This window comes from Bos javanicus, chromosome 11 (assembly GCF_032452875.1).
Source record: "Bos javanicus breed banteng chromosome 11, ARS-OSU_banteng_1.0, whole genome shotgun sequence".
NCBI lineage: Eukaryota > Metazoa > Chordata > Mammalia > Artiodactyla > Bovidae > Bos > Bos javanicus.
In genome coordinates, this window is record NC_083878.1 from 104,161,384 (window position 1) to 104,176,571 (window position 15,188).

The 15,188-nt window shown below is 61.6% G+C and overlaps 1 protein-coding gene across 2 annotated transcripts in view; it reads left to right on the plus strand.

The window, feature by feature from the left end:
- The first annotated feature begins 69 nt into the window (after positions 1-69).
- ADAMTSL2 (ADAMTS like 2) overlaps positions 70-15,188 on the plus strand; it is a 33,222-nt gene continuing 18,103 nt past the window's right edge. For both annotated transcript variants that reach the window (XM_061434128.1, XM_061434129.1), the window contains exons 1-9: positions 70-158; positions 2,150-2,240; positions 2,804-2,946; positions 3,892-3,967; positions 5,090-5,192; positions 5,688-5,833; positions 5,967-6,090; positions 9,968-10,048; positions 12,285-12,460. In XM_061434128.1, the coding sequence (XP_061290112.1) occupies positions 2,151-2,240; positions 2,804-2,946; positions 3,892-3,967; positions 5,090-5,192; positions 5,688-5,833; positions 5,967-6,090; positions 9,968-10,048; positions 12,285-12,460 (939 nt within the window). In that variant the 5' untranslated portion in view covers positions 70-158; position 2,150. The remainder of the gene's footprint in view (positions 159-2,149; positions 2,241-2,803; positions 2,947-3,891; positions 3,968-5,089; positions 5,193-5,687; positions 5,834-5,966; positions 6,091-9,967; positions 10,049-12,284; positions 12,461-15,188) is intronic.

Here is a 15,188-nt window from a genome sequence, read left to right on the forward strand (position 1 = left end):
GGAGGGAGGCGGCCAGGGGGCGGGGGAGCAGACAGGAGGGAGAGAGGCACAGCCTGCGGCCCTCAGCGTCCCAGCCTCCCCCTGCACCGCGCACCTGGCTAGCCTGCCCGCGGCCGCGGCCCCTTCCCCCGCGAGGACACCCTGCCGAGCCCGGCCAGGTAGGCCACCTCCCCGCCTCTGGCTTCCCTTCCCATGGCTGCCCGCCCAGGATGAAGGTGCAGCCCCAGTGTCTGCAGGTCAGCCCCTGGCCCCTCGGGGAGCCGTTATATAACAGGAGCAGGGGCTCCTGGGGAGGGGTCCAGACCCTCTGAGCCCAGCCCGGGGCGGTGGGTGGGGGTCCCTCAGCTTGTAGCTTCCCTGAGCCCGAAGCCCTCGCTTGCAGGGCAAGCCTCTCCCGCTGGCCGGTGGCGGCTGTTTTTGGACCCCAGGGAGGGCTGGATCCCGCGTGAGCCGGGCCTGGCCTGCAGCCACGGCTGTCTGGGAGCCTTAATGAAAACCAAGTGTGCGGCCGGCTCAGCACCTGTCTTCAGCCTGCCGGCAGGAGCCGGGGCCACAGACAAGCCAATGGGACTGCCGACGGGGGTCCGTGCTGGCAGGGGGGCTGGTGGGGGTGCAGGTGGGGGCCTGTGGGGGAGGGGCAGCCCCCGGGTGGTGGGCGGGCAGGCAGGCAGGCAGGCAGGCGGCTGGGGAGTCACGGATCTCGAGGTCTCAGCTCCAAATTCCGGGGTGGACTGCTGCCCCATCTGGGGCAGAGAGACATTCTTGGGGTGCGAGGCTGGCGTTGGCGTAGCTCCTGGACGCTTGCAGGTGCTTGAGCCCACGAGGAGGTGAGGGTTTGATGGAGGAGAGGGGGCAGATGAGGAGCTGTTTTCAGGGCTGGCAGGCGTCCGGTGGCGGGGGCTTTCTGCTATCTTTCCCTGGAACTTATCCCTGTTTGCTCTGGGGTCTGGGGGCTAGTTGGCCACATAGATGCTGTGTGGCTCTGGGCAAACGGGCTCCCCTCTCTGGTTCCGGGCTAGAGGGGGTGGGCTTGGGGGTTTCCGAAACTCCTCCAACCCGTTGGCAAGCGACACTCAGGACCTGAGACAGACCCTGGCCAGAGGTCACTGTGGGCCCCCAGCTGGTACTTCTATCTCAGGGGCACAGAAGGGAGGCTGAGGGCCCAGGAGGCTGGAGGCAGCCCTTGATTTAAACCCTGGCAGGGAGGACAAGTATGGGCTTCCCAGTGGTTCAGTGGTAAAGGATCCTTCTGCCAGTGCAGGAGACGCGGGTTCGATCCTGGGTCCGGGAAGATCCCCTGGGGAAGGAAATGGCAACCCATGCCAGGATTCTTGCCTGGGAAATCCCATGGACAGAGGAGCCTGGCAGGCTACAGTCCATGGGGCCGCAAGGAGTCAGACACGACTGAGTGACTAAACCGTAGCAGGGAGGTCAAGCCATGTTTTGGGCTGGGGGTGCTGGACTTCTCAGGAAGGGAACAGCCCCAGGGTGGCCCTGGGTCACCCTCACGCCAAGAGCCCAGAGGTGCGAGCTGCGTGTCTTCTCTTGGGAGGGAGGGGACAGAGGTGCCTGGGCTCTGCGCAGCCTGGGGTCCCTCCGAGGCAGGGAGCAGCTGTGTCCAGGGAGGGCCTGGCACAGTCCGCACCCACACCCACTCCAGCAGCTCCACATGGCCGGTGGGAAGGATCGTTCTCCCGTGTAGGTCAGCAAGTGCTAAGCAGACAAAAACCCCAGGGTGCTCTTGCTCGGGCCAGGTCCAGCGGCCGAGGTAATAGACTGATCCTTAGCTCTTTCATCCAGGGGGTGAAGCCTGGGCCTATCTGTGTCCCTGGGTTTCTCCCCAGGCATCCTCCAAGGAGCTCAGGTATTCCAAGTCAAAGCTTGGCCCATGTCCCCAAATGCCCTCAGATCTGGTGGAATGGGCTTAGCACGCACACCATCATTCTAGGGTCTCAAGCCCATGGCAGGCATCTCCAATCACTCACGGAGCCCACCCAACAGGGCTGGCAGGCAGCCACTACCAACAGATCCCAGATAATCTCAGGCCTCACTGGGGGGGCCCCTGGGGGGTTTTTCACCAAAGCAGACTCTGGCCGCCTGCAAGGGGAGCTGGGCCTGGCCTGGCAGTGACTGTGGCCTTGCTTCCTAGGATGGAGGGCAGATGGCAGTCTTCACGATGGGCCTGGCCCCTGCTGGCTGTGGCCCTAGTGACTGGGAGCGTGTCGTCCACAGGGACCACGGTGAGTGGGGAGCACAGGCCCTCACCCAGATGGGCTGACGCTGAGAGCTGCATGGCAAGATGCAGGGCAGGGGCCTGGGGGCACCCTCTGCTCCCAGGAGCACGCTTTACATGCCGGTCAGGCCAGCCCCTGGGTGGGCGGTGGCGGGGGCTCTGGCCACTCCGGCAACCTTGCCAGTCTGGCAGGCTGGGGGCTGTGGGGATGGGGTGCTCCCCTTCAGCACGAAGGCCCGGGGTGTAGCGTGTGGACAGGTGGATTTGGGTCCTGCAGAGCCCAGGCTGGCTGGCACCTTTCCACAGGCCACTTGGGAGCCAGAGAGGATGGTTAGGTTTGGCATCAGGATCCCACCAAGCCCCCAGAAGGTTCCAGATCTCAAGATTAGGCAGCACTTGAGGTGCTCAGCTCTCTGGGAGGTCCCTCGGAGACCCCCCTGGAGGTCTGAGCCGGGGCTTCGAGCAACCCACCCAGGGGGCTGTGTCCTCCCGTCCAGGGCACGGGGTCGGCAGGCCCGTCTGGCCAGGTGCTCCAGCCTCCTTTTAACCGTCGTGGGGCCTCTCACCCAGGACAACAGCCCAACGTCCAACAGCCTGGAGGTGGGCCCCGACGCCACCGCCTACTGGTGGGGAGAGTGGACCAAATGGACGGCGTGTTCCCGCAGCTGCGGGGCTGGGGTGACGTCCCAGGAGCGGCACTGCCTGCAGCAGAGGTGCTGGTGTGAAGCGGGGCCCCGTGGGGCTGGCCGCCCGGACTGCAGGGGGCGGGGAGGCGGGGCCCGTGGGGTGGCCGCCCGGACTGCAGGGGGCGGGGAGGCGGGGCCCGTGGGGTGGCCGCCCGGACTGGAGTGGGGTGGGGAGGCGGGCAGCAGCTGCTGGGTGGGGGGCCCGGGTTGAACGTGGCCTTCAGGTTGAGGCTGCACAGGCCAGCTGAGCCGGTCAGTCTTTTCACTGGCCTCCCTTGGGGACACGGCTTCTGTCGGGTCCCAGGCAAGAGTGTCCTGCAGTTCATCCCTCTCTGGGGCACTGGGGAAAGAGGACCTGCCTAGGGCTCTTTCAGGAGTGGTCAGGCCCACCCTGGCCTTCTCTCTGCTGAAGACCCGAGGTGAATAAACACCGGGTAAGCCTACGGTGCGGTGGTTACTGCTGGCCAGACCTGTGTTCACATCTTGCGTCAGCAACTTCCTAGCTGTGTGACCTTGGGGAAGTCACTTAACCTCTCTGAGTATCAGTTTCCTCTTTGTGGAGCGGAGATTATGCTCGCGCCCACCTGACGTTTCTGAGAATGCGAGACCGTGTGTGTGTGCGCGTGCGCGCGCTCTTTAGCAGAGGGCCGGGCCCGTGGTGAACGCTGTTCTGCCATCACTAATTCTGTGGCCTAAGACTGTGCACTGTGTGCTGAGGACTCAGACATGAATGGGACCTTGCCCCTCCCCCAGGAAGAGGCTGAGACGCACCCTGAAACTATGGGGGTGCCTGTGACAGGAGCAGGCTCTGCTGGAGCAGCGGGGATGGAGTGGGGCAGAAGGAGGCCTCGGTCAGAGGAGCCCGCAGAGGCTCGGGGCTGGGGGGCGTGGTCCAGGGGAGGGCTGGGAGCAGGGTCAGGATGGCAGCTGGCCACTCCTGACCTGAGCTCACAGCCCGGGTCCTCCCTCCAGGAAGACGTCCGTCACAGGTGCCGGGAACCGGACCTGCACGGGCACGTCCAAGAGGTACCAGCTATGCAGAGTGCAGGTGAGGCCCGCCTGGCTGGACCACCGCCCACCCCCCACAACCCGTCACAGGCAGGACTCCAGACGGCTTCCCGGTGGCCCCAGCCCTGTGGATACTCTGTCCTGGGCCTGCCCCCTGCATCCCAAGGAACAGAAGTTGGGGTGGGGGTCCCCAGGCTCAGAATTCCACTCCCTGCCTCAAGTCAAGTCCCTGGTGCCCACTACGGGCTGCGGGCATCTGAGCGGGAAGGACCCACTTCTGCTGGCAGGGCTCTCATGTGACCTCAGGGTTTGAGATCTCTGGCCACCTGTGCCGCCCTACACCCAGGGTGAACCGTGTTCCCAGGGAGGCTTGATGTCATAGGCGGCCCCGTTCCGGCTGCAGCCCCCACGTACCCACTCCGTGCCCACGCACTCAGCCCCCGAACCTTCTCTGTTAACCTCGCGCTGCAGCAAGGTGGCCGGGCCGGGCTGGCTGGAAGCAACCACTCTGGCTTGGCCTCCAGGCATTTCACGATGATGGGGCCCGAGCCAGTCTGAACCCCACCCCCAGGGCGGGGTGGGGGGGCAGACAGGTGACCTTGTGTGTCCTTGTGTCTGTGTGCACGTGTGGGAGTTCAGGGGTCGGTGGAAGTGAGCAGACTGGCTTCTGGGTCAGCCTCGTGGGTCAGCTGCCCTCCAGACTCGAGCACAGGAGGGACACTTGGCCAGTTGGGCTTCTGGCCTCCTTGGGCTCCTCTTCCACGAAGTCAAGCCCATTCAGTCAATGCCCATGTCCCGGGCCCCGTGGCTGTGGCTGCAGACACGCAGATGGGCCCCTTTCCACAGGAGGCAGGGAGAGCACAGGCCAGGCTGGTGTCCCCGCAGCTCCGGGGCAGCGGGGGAGACGGCCAGGGTGGTGGGGGGTGACGGGATCCAGCCCGCAGCAGCGGGAGGGTCAGCACACGTGGGCCTGGAGGCCCGGTGCCCCCGCCCTCCTTCCAGAGAGCCTGACAGATTGAGAGTGGGGAGGAGAGGCCACCCCGCGGGCCTCGGCCCTGGCACAGCCGTGCCGGCTGCAGCCACTTCCTGCCCAGCCTGGACAAAAATGCCTTTGTCGGGCCGAGTTCCTCCCAGAGCCGCCTTCCCTGCCTCTTGCTCCCAGGAGTGTCCGCCGGACGGGAGGAGCTTCCGCGAGGAGCAGTGCATCTCCTTCAACTCCCGCGTGTACAACGGGCGCAGGCACCAGTGGAAGCCACTCTATCCGGGTACCTCGGCCCTGGGCCACCCAGCAGGGGCCCGTTCCGCAGGGATCCAGCCCTGTGGCCAGCCCCTGGGGACCACGGGAGGGAGTGCCCTTGTCCAGCGGGTGGGCAGTTGGGGAAACAGGCCGAGAGGGAGGGGGGGATCTTGTCGAAGGTTCCCAGGAGTTTAGGCAACAGTGTACCGGACTTGGCTTCTCCTGCTCACGGAGGAGGTGCAGGGTCCCCAGGACTAGCAGCCTGGGGCCACCAAGTCGGCTCAGACCTCCCGCAGAGGGGACGCTGCCCACTACTCACAGGGCAGCAGAGGCTGGACTCTGGGAGCCTGTCTGGGCCAGATCACGTGCATCTCAGTCCCCGTTTCTACCCCTGAGGCCCTGGGCAAAGTCCCTTCCACTCTCCAGGTCTCAGTGTTCCCCTCTGTGCCGTGGACAGAGGGCTGTCTCCATCGGGTCCCCGACTCCGGCCCTGCAGCGCCCTGAGACCCCCGTCTCCCCGCAGACGACTACGTGCACATCTCCAGCAAGCCATGTGACCTGCACTGCACCACCGTGGATGGCCAGCGGCAGCTCATGGTGCCCGCCCGCGACGGCACGTCCTGCAAGCTCGCCGACCTGCGCGGGGTCTGCGTGTCTGGAAAATGTGAGGTTGTTCAACACTGTAGCAGAAGCAAGCACCGGTGCCCTCGCGCCCGCCGCCCACCCCGTCGCCCAGGCGGTGGCGGCCCCGGGGTCTCACCTCGGCGCCCTCCCAGCAGCCTCTCCGCCTCCCTTCCTGCAGCCCATCGGCTGTGACGGGGTTCTCTTCTCCACGCACACGCTGGACAAGTGCGGCGTCTGCCAGGGCGACGGGAGCAGCTGCACCCACGTGACGGGCAACTACCGCAAAGGGAACACCCACCTGGGTAAGAGCCTCTGGCGCCCTGGGTCCAGGGCCTGCGGCAGCCTGCCTGTGGCCGCCGAGTGACCGTGCAGGGTTCTTCCCCTCCTGGCCCCCGCCCCCCCGATCCTCTGCCCAGGCCTGGCGGGGCTGGCCCAGCAGCTCTGGAAGGACCCCTTGGGGACAGGACTGAGAGCAGCTCTGTGTTCGCACCCCTGGATCCCAGGTGCCCTGGTACGCACGGGGCTGGGGGACCCCCTCCAACTCAGCACAGCCTACAAGGAGGTATTCGCCCCGCTCGTAACAGGGGGAAACTGAGGCACGCGTTCAGTCCTCGCCGCTGACCTGAGGGTGGGGCCTGGGCACATGGATTCTGGGGGCTGAGCTCTCAGACCCAAGTCTCCAGGGCTGAAAGGACGCACTGGGTCCCACCGGCCTGGCCGACCCAGCGCAGAGCCGGCCCCTCTCTTTCCCAGGCCGCGGCTTGTCAGCGGCCTCACCGGAGCATCCAGCTCTGGGGTCTACGGGCTGGGCCGACAGGGTGTCCGTGCATGTGCTGGGACTTGACGCTTTTGGAGGGATGTCGCTTATAATATTCGGGGTTAAACTGGAGGCATTCTTGGGTCTCGGTTAATGCTGTGGGATTAAACTGGGTTAATCACAGCCTCTGGACTGGGAGAGGCAGGGCAGCTCAAAACCCATTTAGCAGATGGGGAAACTGAGGTGCAGGGTGGGAACTGCCTACTTGAAGTCCCCCACAGAGGCAAGGCATGTCTGGACTGGAACCAACCCCTGGAGAGCCCCCAAGGACCTGGCTGTTGGGACCGTGCCTCTCCTGGAGGCAGAGCAGATGTATAATTTCGGAGTTAGTGTTAGAGCTTGGACGTGGGACCCAGGGATGAACACACCGACTGAGGAGGGTCAGGGTAAGAAAAGGAGAGGTGTCTTAGCGGAGGCCCAGCTGGACAGGGCTCTGAATAATGCCTGACAGGTACAGTGAGCACAGGCCACTTTCTCTGCAGGGCTCACTTTGGAAGGAGTGTGGGCAAAGACGTCGTGTGCTTCCTCCCTTCCTTGCACACACCTGCCTGCAGGACCTTCTGCCAGGTCCCGGGGTGTGGACACAGCAGAGGCAGCATTCGGGCAGTGGTCTCATCTGAGCACCGCCTGTGTGCCGGGAGCTAGAGGGTACGGGGGCCCGTGCCTCCATGGAGCTCTCAGCCTGGGGGCCTGGGGGCTGACACGGAGCCAGTCCCACACATTTCTTCCAAGTGCCTTCTGTGCACAGAGCCATGCGCAGCAAGCCTGCCCCGCTCCCACCTCACAGCAGCTCCTCTGGGCATGTTACAGGTGTGGAAGCAGAGAGGCTATGAAACCAGGTTAAGGTCACCCAGCCAAAAGAGCAGACTTGGGTCTGAACCCAGACAGCGTGATCCCGGGTCTGAGGTCCTAAGAACTGACCCACATGGTCCCCTGGTAGACGTGTGCATGGTAACCACGGGGAAGAATCTTGTGAGCTGGTCGCTAATTTAAAAATAAGTGTATGTAAATGAAGATCATGGCGTCCGGTCCCATCACTTCATGGTAAATAGATGGAGAAACAGTGGAAACAGTGGCAGACTTTATTTTTTGGGGCTCCAAAATCACTGCAGATGGTGATTTCAGCTATGAAATTAAAAGACGCTTACTCCTTGGAAGAAAAGTTATGAGCAACCTAGACAGCATATTAAAAAGCAGAAGCATTACTTTGACAACAAAGGTCCGTCTAGTCAAGGCTATGGTTTTTCCAGTGGTCATGTATGGATGTGAAAGTTGGACTGTAGAGAAAGCTGAACGCCGAAGAATTGATGCTTTTGAACTGTGGTGTTGGAGAAGATTCTTGAGAGTCCCTTGGACTGCAGGGAGATCCAACCAGTCCATCCTAAAGGAGATCAGTCCTGAATATTAATTGGAAGGACTGATGATGAAGCTGAAACTCCAAATTTTTTGGCCACTGGATGCAAAGAGCTGACTCATTGGAAAAGACCCTGATGCTGGGAAAGATTGAAGGCAGCAGAAAAGGGGATGACAGAAGATGAGATGGTTGGATGGCCTCACTGACTCGATGGACATGAGTTTGAGTAAACTCTGGGAGTTGGTGATGGACAGGGAGGCCTGGTGTGCTGCAGTCCATGGGGTCACAAAGAGTCAGACACGACTGAGTGACTGAACTGACTGAACTGATATGTAGACCTTCAATGGCTAGCCACTCCAGTATTCTTGCCTGAAGAATCCCATGGACAGAGGAGCCTGGCAGGCTACAGTCCACGGGGTCACAGAGAGTCAGACACGACTAAGCAACGATGCACAAACCTTCATTTAAATAAGAGATATTTAAGCAAAGTCAACCAGTTAATCCTAAAGAAAATCAACCCTAAGTATTCACTGGAAGGACTGATGCTGAGCTAAAGCTCTAATATGTTGGTCTCCTGATGCAAAAAGCCAAGTCACTGGAAGAAGACCCTGATGCTGGGAAAGATTGAGGGTCGGGGAGAAGGCGACAGCAGAGGATGAGATGGTTGGATGGTGTCCCTGACTCAGTGGATGTGAATTTAAGCAAACTCCAGGAGATGGTGAAGGACAGGGAAGCCTGGCATGCTGCCGTCCATGGGGTTGCAAAGAGTCAGACACGACTGAGCGACTGAACAAGCGCAGTCCTCACTTCCTAATCGTTTTACCTCGAGAGTTATTGCTGAGTCTGTGGCAGCCGGAAGTACTAGGGCAGCAGGTAGATGACTGTGTCCCTTTCCCCAGCCCTGCACCCAGCGACACCGGTTGGTAGTTTGAAATTGGCCACTGCGACAGGAAGTGTTTGCACCCCGGAATCAGGCCAGCACTGCAGGTCACAGCACCTGCGCCCCCACCAAGAGGGCCAGTAGTGAAGCGTTTAGGGGCACCCTGCTGGCTGGAAGGACAAGCTCAGGGTCTTCAGGTGCCCGTGAAGGGAAGCAGCCTGTAGAAGCGTCTCATCTGCCGGGGGGCCCACATGTTCCTCAGGTGACCTGAGGGTCGGCCCCAGCAAACCTGATTCCAGAACTTTCTCACCATCTTCTCCTGGAAGGCTTTTCATTCTTAAGGCTTTAAAAATCTCCCCTCCTTCTCCCCAGCGAACCCTCTACCACCTTCCAGCAGCACCCCCTTCCTCAGACCCTGCCCCCAAAACCCTTGGTCCCTTTGTAGGGGGCTCTGCGGGAATCTCTGTGGTTGCCTCCTCACCTGCCGGGGCCTTTGATGACAGGCCCCGAGCTGGGGCCGCGTGCTCCCTCACCTACATTTCTAATGTAGCAAGCCTGTAAAATCAGTGCGATGTTATGACAGTGTGGGTTTCTAAAATCATAATAATGAGAGCATCCTCAGGGTCAGACTCTGAGCTACCCAGAATCTCCTCCATCACCGAGCGTGGGGGCCGTCATCCCTGTGTGTGGATGAGAACATGGAGGCCCGAGGCTCCAGCAGCTTGCCCAGAGCCACGTTGGTGATAGCAGCAGAGCAGGACCGAGGACATTTGACTCTGGCCGATCTATGACCTGCGGGGCCTGTGGCATCCCTCGGGAGGAACAGGGCAGGTATTTGGGCGTGGCACCCATGGCCTCGATGGGAAAGTGTCTTGGAATCCAGTACCGCTCAGGCCGTGCTGGGGAGGCTGGTCAGCTCTCCAGACTCATAGGGGGTTCCCACAGCGCTGTGCACTCGCCCCTTGGGGGCCTGGGTGCAGCTCTTGGGTGGGGACGGGGCTGCCCTGAGACACTGCCTCTCGCCCACCAGGAGCGCAAGAGGGTGGTGACCGCCATCCAGAGCTGCCTTTCCTCTCGAGAGGCGCCGGTCGCGGCCGACCCGCAGCTCACCGCTGTCCTCTCCCCCAGGTTACTCTCTGGTCACCCACATCCCGGCTGGCGCCCGAGACATCCAGATCGTGGAGCGGAAGAAGTCTGCGGACGTGCTGGGTGTGTATGTGGGGCCCGGGAGGCTCGCCGGGCTTGCGGATTTACAGGGGGTGAGATGTAGGGGTGGTGGGTGAATGGGGGGCGTTTGACCTTGCAGGAGAGCGGTGGCCCTGGAAGCCGCCACTCTGCCTGTGTGTAAGTGTCTATGGGGTGGGGGCTGGGGAGTCATCGGAGGCTGACCTCGTCCCAGGTGTGGAAAGACCTCACACTCCGGGCAGCTTGACTCAAGAGGGGGCTGTGACTCAGGTAGTGAGTGCCCCGTCTCCGGGCAGCCTGGCATGGGAGAGAACTGGAGGTGCCAGAGGCGGCATCTCTGAACCCCCGTCCTGCCCCAGGGTCTGAGGACTGACAGTCCGGGGGTGAGAAGGTTGAGGCAGAGCAGGATGGAAGTGGGCAGCCAGTCGGAAGCCAAGGGTGACAAGCAGGGGTGGGATGCAAGCTCCCACCTGGGGCCTGGAGTTGATGTTCTGGCCACTGGCCATTCTGGTGGGGAGCCGGACTCAGGTGGGGTCTCTGACTTGAGGATTCTGGAGTAAGTTGCATGGTGGCCAAGGCAGTGAGGCCCACCTGGGTGGCCATGTCTGGCAGGGCTCCCTGTGCGGCTGGAGGTTGGTGGGGCCATGCACCTTGTCTGTACCCCTGGGGAGCCCTTTCTGGCCAAGGAGGATAGGTATTGACAACTGATCTCAGCCAGGCAGGCCAGGGACCCAGGCAGGCAAGCTGTCCCCGAAGCCTGATGCACCTCCCTGCCTCTGGAGGCATCTTCTCGGGGGCCAGGGCTGGCAGGGTGCAGCCACCCTTCCTAGGGAGTGCTGGCATGGGGGTGGGGTGTTTGCTAAAGGTCCCCGGGTTGAACCCTGCACAGGCTGTCAGCCCCAGGGTCTGGGCCCCTGAGCGCCAGCCGCTGACCCGGCAGGTCTGCAGGCTCCAGGCCCCAGCCCCGGACCCGAGCGGGAGCCCGGCCTCTGCCAGGCCGGTTGCTCTGTGGCCCGCGGGGGAGGGCGGCGAGGCCAGGAAACACCGTGTTCCCAGAGCTGGCTGCAAAGACATCGTTCTTGAAACAGACGCGTGGAAATACCGAGGGCGGCCCGGAGCGCTGGGGAAGCCGCAGGAAGGAAGGTCATTACTGTCAGGAAGCGGGTTTTGGACGCGGGCCGGGGATTTAACCCCGTGCGCAAGCCCAGCCCCGCGGGTCCCCTCGCCCGGCCCATGCTCTTGCCCCGTTGTTTTTGATGGTGCTGCACGGAGGGTGCTCTTCCAGCGGGCGGAGGCTGCTCGCTGTGTCTGTCTGATAATAAATTAACTGCCGGGCTCCGCCGTGCGTGTTGCATCAGGAGCTTTGGAAACTAAGCTCTTCCCCGCCTTAGGCCAGTTCCTGGAATGGGACATCCTCTGGAAGAGACGCTGTCCCCGAGGTGGAGCCCCCCACCCCCGCCAGCCCCGAGGCCCCTGGGGAGGGCCAGCCGCCCGGCTCCGGGCAGACGTTCCAGCCTGTTGCCAGGGGTGTTTGGTGGGGGTGGGGGTTCCAGTTCCAGGAGCAGACGTCCTTCCGAGGTCCTCGGTTCCAAGTGTCCACCACACCCTGCCTCAGAGAGAGGCTGACTGGGAGCTCTGCCTGGGAGAAGGGGCAGCCAGGTCTCCCAGCCTGGCAGAGTTTCACGCTCCCAGCAAGAGCACCGGGCCGGTCCGCCTGGGGTGGTCTGGTAGGGCCTGCGGGGGACGCTGGGACAGGGCTGCAGTCTCAGCGAGGGCCCCGTCGGGGTGGGAAGCTGAGAGTGGCGAGTCCCCCCGGCTCACAGGGAATCTCTAGCAGAGCCGGGCTGGTGGCCTGGCCCCAACCTGGGTGACACCTGTGGACCAGCGTGTGTCTAGACCTGGCCGCTCGGTCCTGACGCTCCTCATCGCCCTGCATCCCCAGGCCCTTCCGAGGCCACCAGAATGGCAGGACCAAGCGGGCCCTGGGCCAGCCACCCTTGGGTCATCTAGACAAGCCCTTGTTTATTTTAGGCTGGTTAGGAATGAGGACTCACGTCTCCCTGGCCAGGGCCACATGCTGTGGCAGACGGAGCCTGCCACTCCCACACCACATGGAGGTTCCCGGCTTTGAGGGTTTGGGGGTCACAGGGCCAGGCTAACCAGAGAGCCCGAATGTGGGGTCCCGCTCCTCCTGGCCCTTCAGCCCCCTCCCTGCACCCCCAACCCCGGCACACGTGACTGGGCAGCTGTGGTGTTTCAGCTCTTGCAGATGAAGCCGGCTACTTCTTCTTCAACGGCAACTTCAAGGTGGACAGCCCCAAGAACTTCAACATCGCCGGAACCGTGGTCAAGTACCGGCGGCCCATGGACGTGTACGAGACGGGCATCGAGTACATCGTGGCACAGGGGCCCACCAACCAGGGCCTGAACGTCATGGTGCGCACCTGGGGTGGTTCCTTCACTCCCCCGGTCACTCGCTGATTCACGCCCTCATCCCAGCCCTCACTCAGACTTGAGTTCCTTCACTGGCCTCCCAGTGACTCATGAATTCATTGGCCTATTCGCTCGCTCACCCTCTCACCTGTGTGGTCCTCCCCTCCCCTCCCCAGACCCTCAGTGCCAAGGACACGGCAGAGCTTGTCACAGCCATCCCCCGATGCTGGCCCTGGGATGCTCACGGCTTGGTAGCAGGGTGGGGGCCCAAACAGAGGGCAGGAGAGTGCAGCCTTTAGGCCCAGCTTGCCAGGACTCTCCCCAGGGCTCCTGTCCGGAAATGAAGGTCACTGCCACCTCGTGCCCGGCTCTGGAAGTGTAGCGGAACTGTCAGTGAGATCAGGGGGTGCTCAGAGGCAGTTCTGAGGCTCTCGGAGGCCTGCCGGCCTTCGTGGACACTGAGGGAGATGGCGGGAACGGAGCCCGCCCGCCTGGCTGATGCCACAGGCTGGCCCGTGTCAGCCGGCAAACCCCTTCTGTCTCCTGCCTGGTTGTTTCGGGCCCTCCCGGGGTGGGGGCTGCCCCGAGGGGACTAACAGATGAACCAGAGACCCTCTTCCCCGAATCCACCCAGGCGCGCCTTCTCCAGACCACCTCCTCCCTGATCTTAAAATCTTTTCCATCCAGGCGCCTGACCAACAGCCAAGCCAATTGCACTGTCCATGAGTCAGCATTTATTCTTACCTAGGGCCACCCTGCCTTCCTCACAAATTGGGTGACCACCTTGCACGCACTGCCTGAAGCTGACTGGGAGGGTTTTCTTTCACAGCAACTTTGCAGGGTCGCTCCGGAGCAGAGCTCATTTTCAGCTTGCACCCCCAGACCAAGCTGACCTGATTTAGCGTCAAGTCTGGCCGTTGTCCTCCTCTCTGACTTTGTCAGAAGGGTGCCCTACGCCGCCATAGCCATGAGCTAAGACAGGAGGCTGGTGCGAGAGTCGTGGATGATGGCAGCTGGGTCACCTGCTGACCAGCTTTCTGTCACTCTAGCCCGGACTGCTGCTGGGCCCTCCCAACCCCGGAACTTAACGGAGCTGTGGGGCCTTGTGTTACGTTGTCCAGCTCTGGTCACTTGATGGTCTGTGGTCAAAGGGCCTTGTAGCCTGCCAGGAGCTTTTCCCAAAGCACATCTATTTGTTTTAGGTGATATGGCCTTTCTCTAGAACGCTAGGGTCTACATCATCATTTTCTCAGCTGAGGTTGGCAGGAACTCCGCAGTCCATCTTTCTCCACTACAGACTCCTCTGTTACTGCAAGGGCTGCTGGGTACTATGGCCCAGGTGGCAGGATGTATGCACCACCACCTGGATCTCCTGCAGAGCCCTTCCCCCTCAGGACCCCACTCAAAGCAAATCCTGTGTATGGATTGGACCAGTACTCCCAGACGTGCAATATGTTGTGTCCAAAATTCTTCATGATGGGGGAGCATGAGATGTGGTCATTTCCCCTTTATTTTCAAGGAGAGGTCCTTTCCTGCCCTTGATGACTGGACCCGGAGATTTTCACTGACTTGGGGCCAGTCTTCCCAGTGGTTAATCTCCGAGCATCTGGAGTACTCATCTGATAAACATGATGTTGTCAACCTAGAGGATCAAGGTCATGTAGAGTGGGATGGTTCAGACCCCTTTGTCCTGTGTTGTGACAGGGAGTGGGTGAGTCAGGGTGGCCCTGGAGCAGAGCCACACACACGAAGGGGCAGACGAGAATGTGCCAGACGGATGGCCACACACGGTCAGCTAGAGGGAGCATTAATCTGCTCTAGAAAAGCCGCCATGTCGGCCCCAGAGCTGCAGGTGAGGCTATTGCTGGGCTGAGTTTGTGGCAGTCCACCATCACCCTCCTGGCTCTGTCTTGCTTCTGTTGGGGTCAAACTGTTGAATTAAATGGGGGCCTTGATGGGGTCAGCACCCGCGCATCCTTGAGGTCTTTGAGCAGCACCGATCTCTCTGTTTTCCCCAAGGATGTGATGTGGTTTCTGATTTACCCTCTTGGATGAGGTTGGGACTCAGGTTCACAGGCTTCCCAATTATGGTATAGCTACTCGCTCCCAGGTCAGGGAGCCAACATGAGAGTTCAGCCAACTCCCAAGTATGCGTTTGGGGGCTGGGTGAGCCTTGGATACAGTGGACGGACTCTGGATCAGACCAGGGTCATCTTGGGGCCATTCGCTGTCACCCACGTGTTCTCACAGTAACGGGAGGTAGTAATGATGCTTTGGGTCCCTGGTCAACGAGGACCACATGGACCCAGGTTCCACGGTGTCTGTTTCTCCACTGAGCAGTTCACCACGTAAATAGCTGTGAGTTTTTGTGGGAAAGAACTGGGGGAGCCTTCTTCCTGGGGACTTGGCCGTTCCATCCTTCAGTGGATTCTGGGTCTAAAAAGTGATCCAGGAGATAGAGCAGGGGTGGATACTTTAATGTGGCAGCTGCCTCTGCCCCGTGCGTATCCACCCTCGATTTCTTCTGATCGGATGGATGGAGATGCACCTTTCTGGGCCCACGCATCTGTCCCCAGGGCGTTCTTTGTTCTATCAGCTGTGTCCAGATGTGTCCCTGGCTACCGTGGCAACCTTCCGGCTCATCACGGTACTTGAGCCCCCTTGTTCTGACTGTCCTGGAGAGCAGACGCAGCAGCATCTCTGGCCACCAGCCGCGGCCCACGAGGACCCC